We start from the raw sequence: 20,120 nt of genomic DNA on the forward strand, positions 1-20,120 counted from the left end.
GGTAGTATTATGAGCCGATCCTGGGACAGCAGGAACAGAGAGCCCATCCCCTGAATCCACCTGCGTCTCAGGGCAGGCGCAAGGTCGCTTTTGGTCCGCGATTAGCCCCTTGTCCGCCACCTGGGGTGAACAAATAACGTAGAAAAATGAGGAACCACTGAAGTATAAATCTCGATTGAACTGCCAAAATGTGGATTCAGAATTAAGTGAAGGGTCGGCAGCTTAGCAAGGCAGAGCTCCATTTTCATTAAAGGCATCACACCACGAATCTGAGGTGGTACGGATTTCAGGTGAAGTATTCGTTCGTGGGGTGATGCCTTTAAAGGCACGAATCTGAGATGGTACGGATTTCAGGTGGAGTATTCGTATACAGGATCGTAGATTATGGAAAGGGGGTGATTCCGTCCATTTCTCCCTGTATCAGTGAAAGCGGACAACCCCGGATTGGTGTTTCTTACGACGTCCTCAATTGCAGCGCGCCACCCCTGCGCCGCCCCTGCCTGCAATTCGCCCGAATGGGTTTTCGACGAATCGCAGGCGTGGCGGGGTTGGAGGAGCGCAAACGTTGCGCATTGCAACATAAGCCGCCATACGAAACAGAATTCCGGGGTCGTCCGTTTCCGCTGATACAGGGAGAAATGGGCGGAATTATCTCCTCTCCATAATCTACGATTCCGTATACGAATACTCCACCTGAAATCCGTACCACCTCAGATTCATGGGGTGATGCCTTTAGGCGGTTGCGCTCCAAGCGGAGCTGCGGACGTAGCGGATGGAATCGAAGGGATTCACTAGCACCACTCATCGCTATAGCTCCATTGAACCGCTTACTCTACAGCACCGCTTGAAGTACAGCCGCTTGCGAAGCTGTAAAGAGCACCAAGTCGTTTTGACCAGACCATATAAGGTAACCAGTGCAGATATTTCAACAACTTCCAGTTAATAACTAAATTTGTACACATTCGCACAAAGTAAGTAAGACCTTTACATCACAAGCAATGACAGGACTTGTCGTTCACGGAAGTGTGGGTCTTGCCGAAAAAGTTATCTTCACCGTTCACTCTAGAATACTGCGCATGTACGTTGTATGTCAGTACCTTTCAACAAATGATAAGTGAAATAAGAGTGAGGTAGGCCTATCCCAATATTTTCAGTAATATGAAAATATAAATAAGAATGATGGTATGAAACATCAGTTTCGCTGCATTATATCATTATACTAGTAGTTACAAACGTGAAGTAAGGACTTTTGTACAATACTGCAAATCACTTACTAGATGTTTCTTCACTAAAGTCCTTTTTTTCTACAAGAGTCTAATCCTACTACTGCTAAATCGTTTGTTGCACTGATCTGAATTGTGTTTCCTTTCATTTTCGGAGTTTGTATTCTGCTCACAAAGAATCACCATTAAAGGACCACAAGGAACACAAAAAGAATAAAAGCACGCAAGTTCAAAAAGTAGCGTGAGAGAAATCTTTCACTTTGCGAAGTGTTCTTAATAATTCGTTTCTTAAAAATTCACAAAGTTGCTAAGAGTTAAGGGGGAACGGTAAAGAGGGTCCCGGCGGATTCTCCGCGAATGCCTCCGAGACATAACGTGCCCAGTGGATATGTCGGCGGATACGCGAGCATACCTAGAAGAGGTAACGCTCCAGTCGTTCATGAAGACGCAGACAACCGTCTTAGATGTTCTTCTAGCCACAGAGACGCATAAAACTGCTGAATTACAAGAAAATATGCAAGGAGAGTGGTATGAGCTGTCGAAATTACTGAACAAGTCAAAGAATAATAGTGTTAGATAGAAGTACATGGGATTTTGAATGGTGTTCTAATAAAGAAAGCGAGTGAGTTTGTCTTTATATCACCTTCAGAAAGTCTAGAAATCTTACGAAATTTGAACTGTTTTTCTTCCTGTAAGTTCCAAGAAGTCAGAGATACAGAAGGTCCCTCTGTCCAGAAATAAATTAGGCTACAAAAAAGCTTGCGAGTTATAGGATAACGATAGTTTTCATTACCGTTACTTTCGAAGGCTGGAATTTTTCGTTTTAACGAAAATTTTTATGCACGTAATTTGAAGCTATTAGGTGCATCCTTATCTCATTTTTAACGTGAGGATTTCTCTTGCTTCTGGTGCGATTACTAAACTGAGTGAATTATATCCTAGGCGGTGATGGAGCGTATGATTAGCAGTAGGTAAGCAGAGTCAGCTATTTAGATGCTAACGAAAGTGAATCTCTTTAGGACACGCACCATCGCTAATTGTTCTGACGAGGTATGACCGGGGCATGCTCGAAATTCCGCCGGGACCCTCTTTACACGCACCCATCGACGGCAAAGTTGAACAGAAAGGGTCCCGCTACAGTCTCTTGTTTAACTCCAGTATCCACTTCGATAGGTGTAGTACATCCAGCTGGTGTTCGGACCGCAGAAGTTGTTCTTCTATTCACGTCGTTTATAAGGCGTACGAATTTTCATGGAACTCCATCGCCACGCTTTGAAGAGACTTTTGATAAGGAGAGTCGAAAGCAGCTTCGAAGTCCAAAAACGCTAACTGTGGAGGCTTCGAATACCGCTGCCACTCTGCAATCACTCTCCTCACAAACACCTCATCAATCGTCAATCGACAAGGGCGAAAGCCGGCTTGCTCATCACGGTTAGTTTGTTCGCGATATCGGATTAGTCGATCCGGAATGATCCGCTCCAAAACCTAGTACATTACACGCAGCAAAGATATTCCTGAGAAAATCCTGGGTTCCGTTACGGATAGTTTCTTGTATAGAGGGATTATAACAGGGTGTCTCTTCGAGTCAGGAATCTTTTCGTCGTATATCATATCCATATTGAACGGATGATCTTCGTCATTTTACGAATCCCAGAAGGAGGAAGTGATTTCAGCATTTCTGCGCTAATTCTCACGATCGATCTTCTAGCTGAAGACGCAGTCTCTTTCTCAAACACTTCTCCTGGCTGAAGTCACGTCAAGTAGTGCAGGCAACATATACAGGATTGTACTTCGATATTGTCTCCGCAGATGCAAAGGCGAACTTCTTCCTCGGTGCTAAAACCGGAAGCGTTCTCTTTGCAACGTCCTGAATGCATTTACTGAAAGAGTCGGCGTAGTCCAGTCGTTTTCTGTCTCCAATATTGATCGACACTCGCTATCGGAACTTATTTCTGCATTCCTCGTTTTTTAGACCTGCAAATTCGAGCTTCGGTTAATGTTGACCTCCCTTCCTTCTGTGGAACCGTGCCATAAAGCTGAGGAGAACTGGGAGGTGCTCGAAATTGAATGCGACGTCTCAGACAGCTCCAAATTTTAGGATATTTGACAAAGGGATGTTCTTCCTCAGAACTTAGTCGAGCTGAAGCTTAAGAGTCGGCATCTCCGCTTTCGCAGGTCTTCTGGCGTTAATGAGGTTGTCGCTTGACACGTAAGCCGATGGAGTCGATGATTCCTCTTAAACGTGAATACAATGGTGATATTCGTCTGCTCGCAAAGGTTTACCAGACGTTTTCCGTTGTCCGTTGTCGTTTGTCTGCTCTATGGGATAGAACCATTTTGCAAGCACATCGGATTGTTGTTCAGAGTCTATTCTTGCATTCGCGTCAATTCCGGCAATTACCGTCTGCTGGCATGATATTTTGGATATCAATTTATTGAGATCATCATGAAAAACGTCCTTGTTGTGGTCCTTTGTGGTCTCCGTAGGTGCGTGAGCACTTACGAGTTAGAGTCACAGTGCAAAGACGCATCTTGACGACGTTGAAAAACTCCTCCACCAGATTGTTATAATCGTTCCTAACAGCTATTGCATAGACTTCTACTTTACTTTCATCAGCATCGCCGCAGTAGATAGTGTAATCTCTGATACTAATGACAGGCCGATCTCTGATGCGTGTTTCCTGTAGCACAGCAAACGGTCTCGCAGAAGTCTAAACACGGCGGTTCGTTGGAATTCATGCTGCTATATATAGTCCGTGTGTATGTGTATGTTTGTCTGTATGTCACGAAAATACTCCATAATAATGCAAAACTATGCACCGGTGACGTGCCGAACCATCGCCATGCACCTAATAGGCGAGCACTCTACTTCTTATCCATTGTTCAAAGTTATATAGAAATCGATGTTGGCTTTGATAAGGCAAGTTAGTTTCTCTCGTACGTAAGTGAGGATATGTAAACTTTATGTGAATGTATACTTCCAAACTTGTAAACTATTATGCTATATAATAATGGGCGTATTCTGTCACGTGTGTGCATCTCTATATGTGTGTGTTTTAGTCAAGCAATTAAAAAGGAGGGAGACGGATACCATGGCGTCGGTTTGGCGCCCCGGAGCCAGAGAGCCGAAAAAGAGGTGGGACGGGTCCTACAGCATCGAATTCGTGCCCCGGAGTCAGGTTCCTGTAAAAGGGGTGGGACGGGTCCCACTGGGTTGAAATGGTGCGCCGGTGCCAGGAAGCGACGTTAAGACTGGTATATATATATATATATATATATATATATATATATATATATATATATATGGGGCCGCGTATAAGAGTCTGATTGCCACCTGCACGTGGTGGTCCTACTTTAACTAAACGCAATAAGGCATTCGAGTGTACACATTGGGAACGTACGAGCTATATAACCTGCACTGTTATATGGCGAAAGATTCCCATAAATTGCAAAAAGGTGCTGTCGTCCAACACACTGCCAAAGCTCATAACCTGAAAGGTCAACTGCCTGAAGGGAGCATGGAATCTTTGGCAACAACCATTCGTTTCGTCACGCTGAACTGCCGAACACTATCGAGTGAACTCCAACAAGCCGCTCTATCCAGACTTCTGCGATATCTCTGTGTGCACTGCAGGAAACACGCATGAAAGATCGGCCCGTCATCAGCATCGAAAATTACACCATATACTGCGGCGATGCCGATGAGAACAAAGTAGGTGCGCGATAGCTGTGAGGAACGATTACAAGAACCTGGTGGAGGAATTTGGCTCAACGTCGTCTAGATGCGCCTTTTTACGACTGCGGGATCGCAGAGGACGTAAACTCTAGATCGGAAGTGCTCACGCACCTACGGAAACCGCTAAGGACAACAGTAAGGACGCCTTCTATGATCAACTCAATGCGTTGATGTCTAAAATACCAAGCCAGCAGGTGGTCATTGTCGGAATCGACGCAAATGCGAATATGGGACTCGAACAGCAGTCTGATGTGCTAGGAAAATGGTATTATCCAGCGGAGCGCACGTCGGACAACGGTGACCGTCTGGTCGACTTGTGCGAACAGACGGGCCTCATCATCGCCTCCACCTTTAAGAAGAATCATCGACGCCATCAGCTCACGTGGCAGGGGTCAACCCTTTTAACGCCTAAAGAGCAGCGCAAGCGGAAGATGAGGACTCTTAAGCTTCAGCTCGACTACGTTCTGGCGAGGAACATTCCTCAGTCAGATATCCGAAAATCTAGAGCTGTTTGGGACTTCGCGTTCGACTCTGACCACCGCCCAGTTCTTCTCAGCTTTAAGATACGATTCCACAAGAGAAACCGAGGAGTTCCTCTTCAACCGAAAATTGAAATGGCAGGTCTGAAAGACGATGAATGCAGAACAAAATTCCGCCAACGTGTGTATATTCATGTTGGATACGGACCTGAAAGAAGCTTAGCCATGCAGATTCCTTCACAAAGTGCATCCAGGACGCTGCAAGGGAAACGCTCCCGGGTTCTATTGCTGCGAAAGTTTGCCTTTGTATCTGCGGAAACAAAATCCACGTACAATTCTGTATGTGTCGCAAGCAGCGCTGGTGACTTCAACAAGGAAACGCGTCTTAGAAGGAAGCTGCGTCGTCAACTGCAACAAGACCGCGATAACGAGTAGACATCAAGAGCGATGGAGTTTCAGAAAGCGTGGGAGGACAAGAACCCGCAGAAAGACTATGCTTTATTCAAGCAGTATAGCAGTATAAATGAAAAGATGTTCTCCCGTCCTTAACACTGCCACTGCTAATGGAGTGGCTGTCGGTGAAATAACCCTTCCAACTTGAAGGGATCACTTCAAGACCTTGCTGAACTGGCAAGCACCGTCAGCTCCTGAACTCGAGCACGTTCATAGGCCGACATATCCGGTTAACGAGTCCGACCACGAACCACCTACCAGTCAGAGGCCCTGGTCTGTATTCAAAAAATGAAGAATGGAAAATCTGGTGGAGACGACGGGATTAGCGCAGAAATGCCAAAATATCTTCTTCCGTCTGGGATTCGTGAGATGACAAAGACCATCCGTTCAATATGGATAGACGAAAGGATACCTGACTCGTGGAGACACGCCATCATAATTCCCCTCCACAAGAAGTTATCCGTCACGGACCCCAGGAATTATCGAGGAATCTCTTTGCTGCGTGTTATGTACAAGGTATTGGAACGCATTATCCTGGACCGACTCATTAAACATCGCGAAGAAACAACGCGCGACGAGCAAGCTGGCTTTCGTCCTGGCCGATCTACGACTGTCCAGGTGTTCATCGTCAGGAGCGTGATCGAAATCTGGCAGCAGTATTCGAAGCCAATGCAACTAGCGTTTCTGAATTTTGAAGCCGCGTTCGACTTTCCTCACTGAGGCCGTCTTCTCAACGCGCTCCGCGCCAGTGGAGTACCAAGAGTTCGTTCGCTTGCTTGATGACATGAGTCAACGAACAACTGCTGCAGTTCGAACACCAGCCGGATGTACAACACCGTTTGAAGTGGTAACTGGAGTAAGACGAGGGGCAGTGGCAGGACTTTTCCTGTTCAATTTCGCAATCGAAACATTATGCGAAGAACAGTCGACCTGCCGACATTGTCTTAGCACCATCAGGGTGCCCCTTGACTGAGCTCGAGTACGCCGACGATGTTGTTATACTCGCGGAAAGCAGTACGAAACTTCAACATGTTGTCAACCTTGTATCGAAGCTGGCCGCAACTTATGGACTACGTCTACGCCCTGATAAATGCAAGCAGATGTGGATCTCTTCGAGACCTCGAACGGGAATCAGGGTGGAAGGACAACCGATAGAACTCGTCGATGAGTTCTCTTACCTGGGCTGTACGCCGAAGAACAACGGTAGCTACGAGAAGATATTCAGCAAAGATGCGCTAAGGCTACTTCTGCATCTAACTCCTTAACGAAATGTCTGTGGTCGACCCCCATCACCAACGAAGTCAAGCTGCAAGTCTACCTGTCCGCAATTCGCCTCATCATGATGTACGGATCGGAGACTTGGGCAGCACCATCAACGGCTATGGACAGGCTTGACTGCACGGAACGAAAGCTGCTCAGACGGTTACTTGGCTACTTTTGGCCTAGGGTATGCCACAATGAAGATCTTTACGCAGAAATTGATGTGGTATACTGGCGGATCACACGTGGAAGACATCAACATCTTGCACCACCCTCGAAAGTGGCTAAAGCAAATCGTCTGCGCTTCTTTGGTCATATATTAAGGAGACTGGCAGATCGCCTTGTTCAACGAGTTCTGAGGAGTTCGTCGGGTTCGAGCTGGAAGAAGCGACCTGGTCGAAAACAGAAGTTCTAGACTGAGGTGGTGAAAGGGGAGCTGAGGACACTCAGCGTGGATACGCAGTTCAGACGAGACGTAAAGTTTTGCAGAATATGGAATAGCGACGAATGGATTGATTCTGTGCAAGCTCTCGCAGAAGATCGAGAAGGTTGGGCAGAGCTGTGTTCAAGGACGACACACCTCAGCGAAGATGCAGGTAATCGCGTCAGGCGATGAGCGATGACATCAGCCTGTCGATTAAGTTATATATATATATATATATATATATATATATATATATATATATATATATATATGCTTCATTGTACTACTATAAGTCATTGTTCCACCCAGGAGAGGTATATCGCTTATACAACTCTTCTTGAAAAATGAGGTAGAGCGTATACATGGATAATGAAGCCTGTGCCACCGAAGAAATCTTTAAAAAAATACAACATTTTTTACAAAGCATAACATAACAATGCAAGACAGTTCATCAAAACATAATCTGTTTCTGCTTTTTAAAAAAGTTAAATTTAGTTATGATATGTCGATATGAAAACAAGAAAGGGTGCAGCTTTGCAAACAGTTCTATGTATGCTGATATAAACCTCGCAGATTTGCATGAATTAGTACACGCGAATGATAATCAGATTAAAGTGACACGAAAAATGGCAGATATAAGAAAGCATGTAAATGATGGACTTTTCGTGGCGAACAAGAATAGCATGACACACTCTTTGGAACCCATTTAGAGAAATCGTGACAGTGAGAAGTGGGCAAAGTGTTCTTCTACAATTTCAAATCTCTCGGTTTTATGCAGTGAAGGAGACAAGTTAGTACGAGCTCTCCGTTTCTGTAGTAGCCAATCGTTGATGGGAGCTTCATTTTGCAATGAGTGAAGTTACAGCAGTCCCTTTATGTACCATGTTCGGCGGCTGATAGTACCTTTAATGAGATCCCGCTATGGAGAGCAGCAAAATTCAGACGATAACGTTATAGCTAGATAGCTATAATATAGATAGCTATAATATGGGGTGCGACGGGTCCACCGGCGCCAGATACCTATAGAAAGGGGTGCGACGGGTCCACCGGCGTCGCAATAGCGCACCGGCGCCAGATACCTGTAGAAGGGGATGCGACGGGTCCACCGGCGCCAGATTGCTGCGTTGACGCCAGATACCTACAGAAGGGGGCGCGACGGGTCCACCGGTGCCAGATACCTATACAAGGAGATGTGACAGGCCCACCGGCGTCGGATTGGTGCGCCGGTGCCAGATAGCTATAATATGGGGTGCGACGGGTCCACCGGCGCCAGATACCTATAGAAGGGGGCGCGACGGGTCCACCGGCGCCAGATAGCCATAATATGGGGCGCGACGGGTCCACCGGCGCTAGAAACTTATAAAAGGGGGCGCGACGGGTCCACCAGCGCCAGATACCTATAGAAGGAGGCGCGACGGGTCCACCGGCGCCAGATAGCCATAATATGGGGCGCGACGGGTCCACCGGCGCTAGAAACTTATAGAAGGGGGCGCGACGGGTCCACCGGCGCCAGATACCTATAGAAGGGGGCGCGACGGGTCCACCGGCGCCAGATAGCCATAATATGGGGCGCGACGGGTCCACCGGCGCTAGAAACTTATAGAAGGGGGCGCGACGGGTCCACCGGCGCCAGATGCCTATAGAAGGGGGTGCGACGGGTCTACCGGCGTCGCAATAGCGCGATGGCGCTAGATACCTATAAAAGGGGGCGCGACGGGTCCACCGGCGCCAGATACCTACATAAGGGGATGTGACGGGCCCACCGGCGTCGGATTGGTGCGCCGGCGCCAGATAGCTATAGAAGGAGGTACGACGGGTCCACCGGCGCCAGATAGCCATAATATGGGGTGCGACGGGTCCACTGGCGCCAGACACCTATAGAAGGGGCTGCGACGGGTCCACCGGCGTCGGATTGGTGCGTCGGCGCCAGATAGCTGTAAAATGGGCTGCGACAGGTCCCGCGGCGTCGGATTAGTGCGCAAAAACTTCGTGTGCATGACGCAAAAGATAGATGGTTGCAGCCGTTTGATAGCAGTGGTCACTGGACGCTTTGCTTTTCATCTTTATGACTCCTCCGCGTGCCTATTTCCTTCTTCGTTCGCCTCACGTTCGTAGCATGCCGTTCTCAGAAAGTGGAAACACGCATGCAAACGGCTACTTAAATAGTAGCAAGATGTTTATTTGATCTGACGTGGAACGTTATCTTTATCAGTAAGATGATGTCTTTCACGTAATTTTATGCCAAAACATCATTCTTTGATGACTGTTTATAGAAAACAGGAGGAAACCTCATATTTCGCGTGATACTTTTAAATTTTGTCTACAATGTATTGGTAAGTAGTGTTTGAAGCTGAAGTTCGAATGTTCTCCAAATGTAGAACTGAAAAGTCTAGAAAGAAGACTATGAAATCTCCTGCTTTTAGTTATAATATAAAAAAGGAAGAAGGACTGGTAATAATAATAATAAAGATAAAGATAATAATAAAGATAAAGATAAAGATAATAATAATAATAATAATAATAATAATAATAATAATAAAGATAAAGATAATAACAATAATAGCAATAATGACTTACTTGACTTAATCGGCAGGCTGATGTCATCGCCTGACGCGATTACCCGCGTCTTCGCCGAGGTGTGCCGTCCTTGAACACAGCTCTGCCCAACCTTCTCGATCTTCTGCGAGAGCTTGCACAGAATCAATCCATTCGTCGCTATTCCATATTCTGCGAAAGCTTACGTCTCGCCTGAACTGCCTATCCACGCCGAGTGTCCTCAGGTCCTCTTTTATCCCCTCAGTCCAAAACTTCCGTTTTCGGCCAGGTGGCTTCTTCCAGCTCGAACCCGACGAACTCTTCAGAACTCGTTGGACAAGGCGATCTGCCGGTATATATGACCAAAGACGCGAAGACGATTTACTTTAGCCGCTTTCGAAGGCGGTGCAGTTGGAACTCGGCAGCGACGGCGGTAATTATGCTGCCTTAGACTCGTTGAACTCAGCTTCGACGGCTGTGATGTGATGACTCACAATAATAATCTACCTATCCGAAATCCTTGGTATTAATCTAGTCGCTTGTAAAAAAAAAGATAAAGTCACTCGCGTATCAATCCATCCGTAAAGCACCAACTCGTTTTACTGCAATTCGTAATCGCTGAGGTTTGGGAACGGGTGTTGGCCCCTGCTATGACACGCTGGGACCAGCCGATAATCAAGTCAGTGTTTTTACCCTCCGCGAAATGTCTTGTACCAACGTATCAATCCTGGAAGGATGAAAGACTTGGTTTGCACTAGGGCGGCTTCGAACCTTTGACCGTGTGGCTACAACGGAACTCTAGGCGATTGCGGCAAACCCGCCACGTCCCTTGTAAGGTTGTAATTAATTATTCTTAAGGACCATTGTTGAAAACGGTTGGCACTGTAGACTGGCATCCCTTTCTTGCTTCAGAAAATAAAATGAGTGGATTGTGTTCCATCTCCAGCACAAAATGACGCCAGTGGAAAAAGCGGTGGAACTTCTACACTGCGAGAATGAGAACGAGAGCTTCCTTCTCGATTTGACTCTGGTTCTTCTAGACAGGGGTCAATGAACAACTTGTATGATGGACGACTTTTTCGGATCAGCTCGATACGATAGGGCTGCTCTCATAATTGGATGCTCTGCTGGAACGATGAATGGTAGGCTGCTATGGAGATGCGTGAAGAGTAGATCCGATTTGACTACTGGCTTGATGCGTTCCAAAGACGTCTGACACTCCGGTGTCAACTTGTAGACGGCACACTTTCTGGTAAGAATATCTAATAGAATGCGAAGATTGCAAATACGTGACGACAGTGTCGTAGAACTTGGCGAGACCGAGAAAAGGATGCAGCTGGTTGAATTCCTTTGGAGGCGGCATATTGTTTATTGCCTCGATTTTTGCAGGATTTGGCGACGTCCATAAGAGCTAGTTACAAACTCATGGTAGTTGATTTCGGTCTGCAGGAGAGACCTCTTTTAGGCCACTGAATTCGTAGTCTTGAACCATATTTGAGACGCGTGTTATGTTTGTTTATATGCCTTATCCCAGTCCCAATGATGACGACCCGTAGAGCAAAGAGGCCGTTGATTCGTTGCTTGAAACGCTATGTGCAAGTTTCGCTTCGAAAGATAGACGATTAAATAAATAGAGTCCTCGTTGAGTGTTGATCGTCAGTAGCGCCCGTGAATTCTCATCTATTTCCATCTGGAGATACCCTCCGATGAGAAGTAGCTGAAAGAAATAGTAATTTTCATCCAGCCTGGAAAAGAAATGTCAGTGGGTGTTGGTGTTTCTCGAGTGCGTTGCTCAGCCCATATTACAGATGACTCCTTCAGTGAGTGGTTGGAAGGGAGGTTCATGATGTGCGATCCAGTCGAGCCTCAGCAGTGACATTGTATCGGCTACGGCTTTCTTCTTCCCAGGTGGGAATCGATGACAATGTTGCACTCGAAGTGTGTGCGGGGACGTTGATGAGCTTACTATTATCGGATTTTGACTTTATGAGTGATGGCAGTGGCCTCGGGATATCGATCGCCCAGTCCTTGTATCTTCCGACAAGAACCAGACACGGGCCCGTATTACCCGACAGACACGGTCCCGTGTTTGCTTCTTTTACCAGTGACGGAGTTGATTACGGAAGATGACGAATGTTGGTTCCCAAGGAGTGTGGTTCTTGTCAGTAGTCAATGAGGTCTCGAACCTCTGCGCTGAGGTAGTTGAGTGTCGTATGTGAGTTATCCTCTATCCGCCGTAGAGTGCGTGTACAGATTTCGGCATCTTCTGGAGCGACAAGGCCACAGACAATACGAGGTATTTCATCTGTTCGGGTCCGATGTCGCTGAACTCGGCCATCTTAAGTCGTCGGTTGACCAGTTCAGTGTAGTTACGGGTGGCTCGCCGTTGCATTGTGTGTTCAAATAAGTGCACCGTCGGAAATTGTCATGTTGTATCAAAGCAGCTGCTTAAGTGTCTCCGCTGTTTCTACAAAGAAGATTTCGGAAGCCCTCTTTGGTAGGTCGTGGTTTGTTAATCGGACGTAGATGATGGGATCGAACTTTGAAACAATAAGGAGGGCTCTCGCGTAATCGTCGACAGTGGGCCCATCTGAAAAATAACGTCTTAATATTGTAGCCCCATGTCCCAAACGTGCAGCAATTGTCTAGACCGTATGTCAAACACCGTAAGTCAAAAGCGAGTAGGTGATGAACTCGGTAGTTGTGGCAGAAGCGGATCTGCGTATCCAAAATCAATCGAAGCGTTTCTACATCCATGATTATTCATTGAAGATTTTGGGGGCTCCTAGAAGATTCTGTGAGATCCTGTCATGGGAAATTTCCAAAATTGAAAGACTACGCTATAACAAACAATATGGCCGGTATCTCCCATCACCCTACAACAGCACTAAAACCACCAAGAGGCGCCTCTTTCGGCAGACCCTGAGATAATTCGGCAGAGCGGAAGCAATGAGTAATCTTTTTGAGCTATACAAAGTGGAAGACCCACACAGAAACCAAATACCATACAGACTTTGCATGTGCAGTATATTAGCAATGTAGTTGGAATTCATGAGCTGTTACGTCCACTACAGGTACCCACTTGTTGTGCCATACAAGTAGAGGTGAATACTCATCGACTATGATGGAGCTTTAGACGACACAGAAACGAGCTACAATACGTGACCCATAGTTAAGAAGGATAAAAAGGGATAAAATCACTCACGTATCAATGGGGGCCGGCCAGCGCGTTTTAATGCAATTCGTAATCGTTGAGGTTTTGGAACGCGTGTTGGCCCATACAATGACTTGGACAGCCTGTGATAAAGTCAGTGTTTTTATCCTCCCAGACAAATTTGGCACCAATTTGTCGACCTCGGAGAGATGAAAGGCTTGGTTGGCACTAGGGCGATTTCGAACCCTCGACCGTGCGGCTACAGCAGCGACTGCGCTACACCCGCCCTGCCTCGTAGTAAACGCCTCGCAGAACAAGTTCGAGTTGCCGGACAGAAACTTGCGTCGCCGACTAAGTTGTGGGAGTTTGGCGGTCGAACAAATCAACTTCACTGCTCGTCTCGCGAACGCAACAATTGGCGATCGGAGATCAAGAAGAAAGAACGCTCAGAAGAAGCAGGATCACGCAGAAGAAGTCGAAAGAAATCAGAAGGAAGAAGAACAAGTTCATCAGAAGGCATGAAGATGCTGAGAGGAACCGAAGACAAGCCTTCGTACTCGCAGCTCGAGAAGCTTCTTTCAGCAATGGTTGAACAGATGCGGCTTCAACAATAAAGAAAAAAGGCGAAATAAAGACGTTGTTCACCGCCCTTGCACCTGCTCAGAGAACCGCTTTCCAGGAAGTCAGCAAGGATCAATACGATCAGCTAAGTAAGGACATGCAAATGTTCGTGTCCGACAAGAAGGTAGGTCACACTTTGCCTATTGGTACAAGAGATACGATCCGGCTATCAGAGATTCAGTCTTGCTGGACAGCAACAACCGCGGTTTAATCTCCATAAAGATGAGACAAGGATGCAAATCGTAGGGGATCGTGGTGATGGCATCCTAGCGAAACAACTGCACAAGATCGACTTCGAGAAGGTAGTCGCAAATCTGAGAAAGCTGTTTGCATCCAAGAAGGCGCTGATTCGACGTACGTACATTGGTACGCGTGTATCACGATAAATTGCCCGCCGTTGACGTCCAGTTATATACCATTCCGCGACTACGCTAACATGATCAAGCGCATGGACGATGACGCTCGACTGAAGGAGCCGTACTACACAGCTGCTAAAGACGCTACTGTTCGCAGCAGGAATTGAAGATCTATCAGTCCGTGATGTTCCCTCCCACTGGCGATAGAAGACCTCGTTGCTGAATGTGAAAATTTCATCGCATTGAAGATGCACGACACAAACATGGAAGGAGGTCATGATGTTCATCCCGTGTGGAAAAAAATGGGAATTGCTTAAATTGTGGAGGACCGCACTACAGAAGCACATGTCCGCTTCTCCAACACTGGTCAGAAGATGCGACAGAAACCAAGAAGACGATTCTACCGTCGCAAAAGAATCCAGTGCAAGAACGTTGTCACCTTCGCCGCTGAGAATGCTCAAACCTCGAAAAACTTGTTACGTCACCGAAAGCATGAATCTGCTAAGATAAGAGTCAAGTTCCAGCGTAGAAGGAGTTGAAAGACAAATACCACTACCGAATAGTGACTAAAGAAGCAAACCGGGCGGAGGTGCGGGACAAGAGGTACTCGTGAAAACCGGCTGACCGCTCTTGACCTCCCTTCAGCGCCGCGCGCCTCCGCGTAATTACGGCTGCCGCTCCACCAGCTAGACATCCTCCACGACCGCTTGGGATCACCTAGACCCCGCCCCCTATTGCTCTCTAATCAACGACGCGAGCGACGGAGCGATGGATACTGCGAATTTGGAAGGGGCAGGAGTGACAAACGAGTTGGCGCAGCAAGTTCTGATGTACGAATATAGTAAACTGAGCGCGTACTCTCAAAAATTAAGGAGAAAAAGTAGATCCTTCTAACCAGTTAAAAGATATCATCAGGGGCATATCATAGGCTATCAAAGAGTCAAATATATGATGATTGATAAGAGTGATATGCCTGTTCTACATTAACCGCAATTGAACAACTTCTCACAAATAAAGATTATCTCAAAAGATGCTGCAGGAAAAAGAATAAGAATAACAAAAGAAAAGAAATGAATATATTTTCATACACCTCATAATTTCAGACATTTCACGCTCAAACTGTTCTATATAAACTCGTAGTGCATAAATATATGTTTGTCACGATGTCATTCAACGAATTCATGTTCAACTTTCGACTGCAGCAACTATACGCCTAGCAACTTTATTTCCTTATTACTTTGTATGCATTCTTTGAACTCCTTTCTACATTTTATCTTTTCAAAATTTTATATGGATATAATGTTTATATGGAGGGCAATTTAAATATTTCAGTACTTCCTCGTACGTTTCACAGAATAAAACTTTATATGGTTCTTCAAATTTCTTTCAACAGCGTTTTATCGCTTCATTTGTATCTATTCTCTACATAAAATCAATATGACAGGTTAGGTGTATTAGTGGCAAACAGAGACCTTTCCATCTTCGAGATATACCTTTAGGTACAATGTATGTCTGCGAGGCATTGTTCGCGCCTCGTTAGTCGTTGGATGCCACTTTTACTCAGCTAGATAAGCGGAAAGAAATTCCTAGAAAGCAAAAAAAAAGTTAAAAAAATAGCATTACACCGATCAGGACAAATTCTTTGAAGCACCTTTTGCATTCCAAGAGATGGATGATTAATTCCCATCTAACAAGTCAAAACAGGATATTTTCATTTTCACTCGCATTTTTAAATGGCATATATACAAACCTCTTTCATTTATATTAACTCACAAGTATACTTTATATAGAGTTTCAAACAACATCTAATATCAAGCACTTTCATTTTCCTTCGATTCTAAAAGCGCTTCGTAAGAGCAGCAGACGCGGCGAAATGCGCAGGAAGGGTAGTGTGGGAGGGACGTCAGCGAGACGCATCACAAGAGGAGCAACCAGGCTACTGTAGCGATCACGACGCTGTTAGAAGACGTGCGGTGCAATTAACGACGCTCATTAGCGTCCTGGATATGTGGCGGCACATCACGTCCTGGATATGTGGCAGCACGGGTACCTCTTGACTGTTCCCCACCGAGCGGAAATTATCGCAGATTTGAAGAAGCAATACGCAAAGTATTCAAGAGGGGACTTCGCAGATGTTTCAAGACTAAGAAGTTGCTGTTGAAGGACAACGCAGTACCTGTTTTCAAGAAGCGACAAGTACCTTATGCCTCCGTGCCAGACTTGGGTGCTGAAATTGATCGGCTGATTGCCAAAGAAGTGATCTCACCAGTAGAGCATTCAGAGTGGGCCACGCCTTTCGTTATAGTCAAGAAGTGAAGTGGACAAATCCGCTCTTGTGTAGACTTCTTGAAATAAGCGATGCGCTCCAGCTGCACCAGCACCCGTTGCCCACCGGGGAGGACGTTTTCACGAAGCTGAAATACCCTTCGGTACCCTTCGGCGTGAAGTCAGCACCTGACATATTTAAGCAGATTATGGATTCAGTTATCTGTAGACTGGAACCACGGATCTTCCCCACTAGAGGGATCATAGCCGGTTAGTCGCGAGGCTACGTAGCGCGTCCCCAGGTTGCGGATAGGGGGCTAATCGCGGACCAAAAGCGACCTTGTGCTTGCCCAGAGACGCAGGTGGATTCAGGGAATGGACTCCCTGTTTCAGCTGAGCCATGACTGAGTCATAACATCCTTGTACCCCGCACGTCGGTCCGGCCAAAAGCCTGCAATCAAGTGACTCGGAGGTACAAGGGAGGCGGTTTGGGGTCGCCTCCAACAAATAAGCTCCACATGTCCACTCCGGGAACTCATAGGACTAGAGGTTTGCAACCTGCCCATGGGTTTTAAAATTTTTACAACAGTATTAGAAAAGAGTCTCCTGATTCCGGAGGAAAGCCTGGTACGGTAGCGCCAGGTAGGACGGGGTTCTCTCCGGAACCCAAACGGAACAGGCATTGCATCGAGAAGGAGGATGGAGAAAATCATCTACGACTTCTACTCTGATCTCTTCGACAGCCATATCCCCTTGCCTCCTCACCATCTGAGGGAAGACGGACAAGTCATTCCAGAGGTTCTCCCGTCCGAAATACGACATGCTATCATGTCGGTAAGAAATCGTACGGCACCCGGTCCCGACAGAATAAGACCAGAACACCTGAATAGCCTTCCGCCAGTACTCATCAACACCCTGGCGAGGCTCTTTACACGTTATCTGTCGGAATGCAAGCTTCCTAAACAGTGGAAGACCAGCAAGACCGTCTTGTTGTATAAAAAAGGAGATCCACATGACATCGGCAACTATCATCCAATCTGCCTAGTGTCCGTCATCTACAAGCTCTTTACAAGAGTAATCCTTAATAGGATTGAAAAAGTCTTGAATGAAGGACAGCCATGCGAGCAAGCAGGGTTTCGAAAAGGATTCAGCACGATTGACCACATTCACACTGTTTCAAAACTCATCGAGGTATCACGAGAGTACAAGATGCCGCTCTGTCTCACCTTCATCGACTTAAAGAAGGCCTTGGACTCAGTTGAGACGGATGCGGTCGTGGAAGCCTTGGACAACGAAGGCGTCCCTACTCAATACATAAAGGTACTTCGAGAGTTTTGCAGTAACTTCACGACCGGAATTTCGCCATTCCACAACAAGATCATCATTGACGTGAAGAGGGGGCTCCGACAGGGTGATACAATTTCACCCAAAATATTCACAGCCACCCTCGAGAACACAATGCGGAAGTTGGAATGGGACGACATGGGAGTGAAGGTTGATGGTCGGCGGCTACACCATTTGCGCTTTGCTAATGACATCGTACTTATAACACCTAGCATCAGTCAAGCGGAACGAATGCTGACCGAATTCGACGAAACATGTGGATGCATCGGTCTTCAGCTGAATCTACAAAAGACGATGTTCATGCGGAACGGATGGGTCTCGGATGCCCCATTCACGCTCAACGGAACGAACATATCCGAATGCACCAGCTACGTTTACCTGGGTCGGGAACTGAACATGATGAACGACCTGATCCCCGAGCTGGGCAGGAGGAGACGAGCGGCTTGGGGAGCGTACAAGAGCATCGAGGATGTAGTGAAGAAGACCAGGAACACCCGGCTCCGTGCTCACCTCTTCAACACCACCGTACCTGCTTTGACCTATGCTTCGGAAACCTGGGCATTTCGCAAGCAGGAAGAAAACGCGGTGAGCGTCATTGAACGCGCAATTGAGAGAGTGATGCTAGGAGTATCCCGTTTCACGCAAGTGAGGGACGGGCTTCGAAGTTCTCTCCTACGTCAGCGATCGAAGATTAGAGACGCCGCCGCGTTTGCCAAGGAAAGTAAAATAAGGTGGGCCGGACACGTGATGTGCTTTAATGACAACCGTTGGACCAGAGCCGTGAGCGACTCGGTTTCCCGCGATATTAAGCGCACTACAGGAAGACCGCCGACCCGATGGTCAGATTTCTTCACGAAGTCCTTCAAAGAAAAATATGATGCTCTTCGTGTCCCACGCGAAAGGTGGAACCACTGGGCTACTCTGGCACGCGATCGGGACAAATGGAAGAATTACTGGCGCCCGCTCGACCAGTTCGAAGATCAACAGGAGTCAAAGTGATCAAGGTAGACTGGAAAGCGTTGTTCCCTATCTGGATTACGTGATAGTTACAATCCACACGCAAGAGCATCGCCGTAACTTGGAAGCGCCTTTCGGAAGAATCCACGATTACGGCTTCCGCATCCGATTGGAGAAATGTAACTTTTTGATGCCTGAGATCCGTTATCTCTGATGCATCATAGATAAGGACGGACGCCATCCTGACCCAGAAAAGATTGAGGTCATCCGGGAGATGCCAGTACCGAAGAACGTGGCAAAGGTTCGCTCGTTCCTTTTTATGATCAAATACTATTATTCGTTCGTCGCGGAGATGCGCAAGTTACTCTCACCACTGGATGCTTTGTTGAAGAAAAACGTTCCGTTCAAATGAAATGAAGAATGCTAAGCAGTTCTCAATCGCGCCAAGTGTTCACTTCAGACCTGCTCCTGACGCATTTTGATCCTAGTCTGAATATAATTGTCGCGGCCGACCTAGAGCAGACTATGGAACTGGAGCAGTGATTCTGCACAGGCTGGTTGCAGTGCTATAGAAGAACACCATGTGCGTCAACGCCAGGACATCTTTCTCCAGCGGAGGTGTTCCAAAGCCGCCAGTTAAGGACGTCGTTAACACTGAACGCTGAAGAAATCAGCTAAAGAAGAAGGGACGCGCAATGTGAAAATGGAAGAACAGTTCAGTCGTCATCATGGACCACAGAAGAGATCGTACCACAAGGAAGCACTCGTGTGGGTGCGTGACTAGCGCCCGGGACATGAGAAATGGACCTCTGCTCGTGTGAAAAATCGCTATGGACGAGCCGTGTACGACGTGCTAACGGAAGAAGACGACTTGTGGAGAAGACACGCGAACCACATGCGTGGAGAAAAGCACCGGAGAGTTAGCTGTGAGAAGACTGAAGGTCCCAACTGCCGTTCAACCAAGAAGACAGAGAGTACCATTGTATGGCAAAGACGATCGCCAACAAGGAAAATGCGCCATGGACAATGTCGAGCGTGGAGCACAAACCATCGTGTTGCCGACAACGACTCGACCACCCCGACAGTCGATTGCAAGCCGATCCGAAGATGGAGATGTACGCGATGCGTTCACCTTAGGAGAGGTGTAGGAGCCGTAGATTTGTTAACCAGGTTAGTCCATGTTGTCGTGTATGTATTGCGCTATTGCCAATATATATATATATATATATATATAGTTGTATGTAGTTGTATGTATGTAGTTGTATGTATGTAGTTGTATGTATGTAATTGTATGTATGTAGTTGTATGTATGT

General features: G+C 46.7%; 8 protein-coding genes across 9 annotated transcripts; all 8 read left to right on the forward strand.

The window, feature by feature from the left end:
• Window positions 1-2,275: 2,275 nt before the first annotated feature.
• Window positions 2,276-2,659, forward strand: RB195_022546 (uncharacterized protein; the record flags this gene model as incomplete). The annotated part of the gene is made up of 1 exon (XM_064209702.1): window positions 2,276-2,659. One exon carries the CDS (start codon window positions 2,276-2,278, stop codon window positions 2,657-2,659), a length of 384 nt encoding a protein of 127 aa, XP_064065583.1.
• A 2,207-nt stretch (window positions 2,660-4,866) lies between these two features.
• Window positions 4,867-5,873, forward strand: RB195_022547 (uncharacterized protein; the record flags this gene model as incomplete). The annotated part of the gene is made up of 2 exons (XM_064209703.1): window positions 4,867-4,935; window positions 5,052-5,873. The coding sequence occupies 2 exons, from the start codon at window positions 4,867-4,869 to the stop codon at window positions 5,871-5,873; spliced, it is 891 nt and encodes a 296-aa protein (XP_064065584.1).
• A 306-nt stretch (window positions 5,874-6,179) lies between these two features.
• Window positions 6,180-6,611, forward strand: RB195_022548 (uncharacterized protein; the record flags this gene model as incomplete). Its single annotated transcript, XM_064209704.1, has 1 exon — window positions 6,180-6,611. The coding sequence occupies one exon, from the start codon at window positions 6,180-6,182 to the stop codon at window positions 6,609-6,611; it is 432 nt and encodes a 143-aa protein (XP_064065585.1).
• Window positions 6,612-6,675: 64 nt separating this feature from the next.
• RB195_022549 (uncharacterized protein) lies at window positions 6,676-7,156 on the forward strand (the record flags this gene model as incomplete). The annotated part of the gene is made up of 2 exons (XM_064209705.1): window positions 6,676-6,747; window positions 6,812-7,156. The coding sequence occupies 2 exons, from the start codon at window positions 6,676-6,678 to the stop codon at window positions 7,154-7,156; spliced, it is 417 nt and encodes a 138-aa protein (XP_064065586.1).
• A 74-nt stretch (window positions 7,157-7,230) lies between these two features.
• Window positions 7,231-7,566, forward strand: RB195_022550 (uncharacterized protein; the record flags this gene model as incomplete). Its single annotated transcript, XM_064209706.1, has 1 exon — window positions 7,231-7,566. The coding sequence occupies one exon, from the start codon at window positions 7,231-7,233 to the stop codon at window positions 7,564-7,566; it is 336 nt and encodes a 111-aa protein (XP_064065587.1).
• Window positions 7,567-13,473: 5,907 nt separating this feature from the next.
• RB195_022551 (uncharacterized protein) lies at window positions 13,474-16,557 on the forward strand (the record flags this gene model as incomplete). Of its 2 annotated transcripts, XM_064209708.1 has the most annotated exons (4): window positions 13,474-13,851; window positions 13,944-14,009; window positions 14,059-14,251; window positions 16,238-16,557. In XM_064209708.1, 4 exons carry the CDS (start codon window positions 13,474-13,476, stop codon window positions 16,555-16,557), a joined length of 957 nt encoding a protein of 318 aa, XP_064065588.1. The 2 variants fall into 2 exon arrangements, with proteins under 2 accessions (XP_064065588.1, XP_064065589.1); XM_064209707.1 differs by lacking the exons at window positions 13,944-14,009; window positions 14,059-14,251; window positions 16,238-16,557 and having other exon boundaries at window positions 13,474-13,878.
• A 648-nt stretch (window positions 16,558-17,205) lies between these two features.
• Window positions 17,206-18,849, forward strand: RB195_022552 (uncharacterized protein; the record flags this gene model as incomplete). The annotated part of the gene is made up of 1 exon (XM_064209709.1): window positions 17,206-18,849. The coding sequence occupies one exon, from the start codon at window positions 17,206-17,208 to the stop codon at window positions 18,847-18,849; it is 1,644 nt and encodes a 547-aa protein (XP_064065590.1).
• Window positions 18,850-19,510: 661 nt separating this feature from the next.
• On the forward strand, window positions 19,511-19,955 carry RB195_022553 (uncharacterized protein; the record flags this gene model as incomplete). Its single annotated transcript, XM_064209710.1, has 2 exons — window positions 19,511-19,579; window positions 19,671-19,955. The coding sequence occupies 2 exons, from the start codon at window positions 19,511-19,513 to the stop codon at window positions 19,953-19,955; spliced, it is 354 nt and encodes a 117-aa protein (XP_064065591.1).
• Between the last annotated feature and the right edge of the window lie 165 nt (window positions 19,956-20,120).

Source organism: Necator americanus, chromosome X (genome assembly GCF_031761385.1).
Source record: "Necator americanus strain Aroian chromosome X, whole genome shotgun sequence".
NCBI lineage: Eukaryota > Metazoa > Nematoda > Chromadorea > Rhabditida > Ancylostomatidae > Necator > Necator americanus.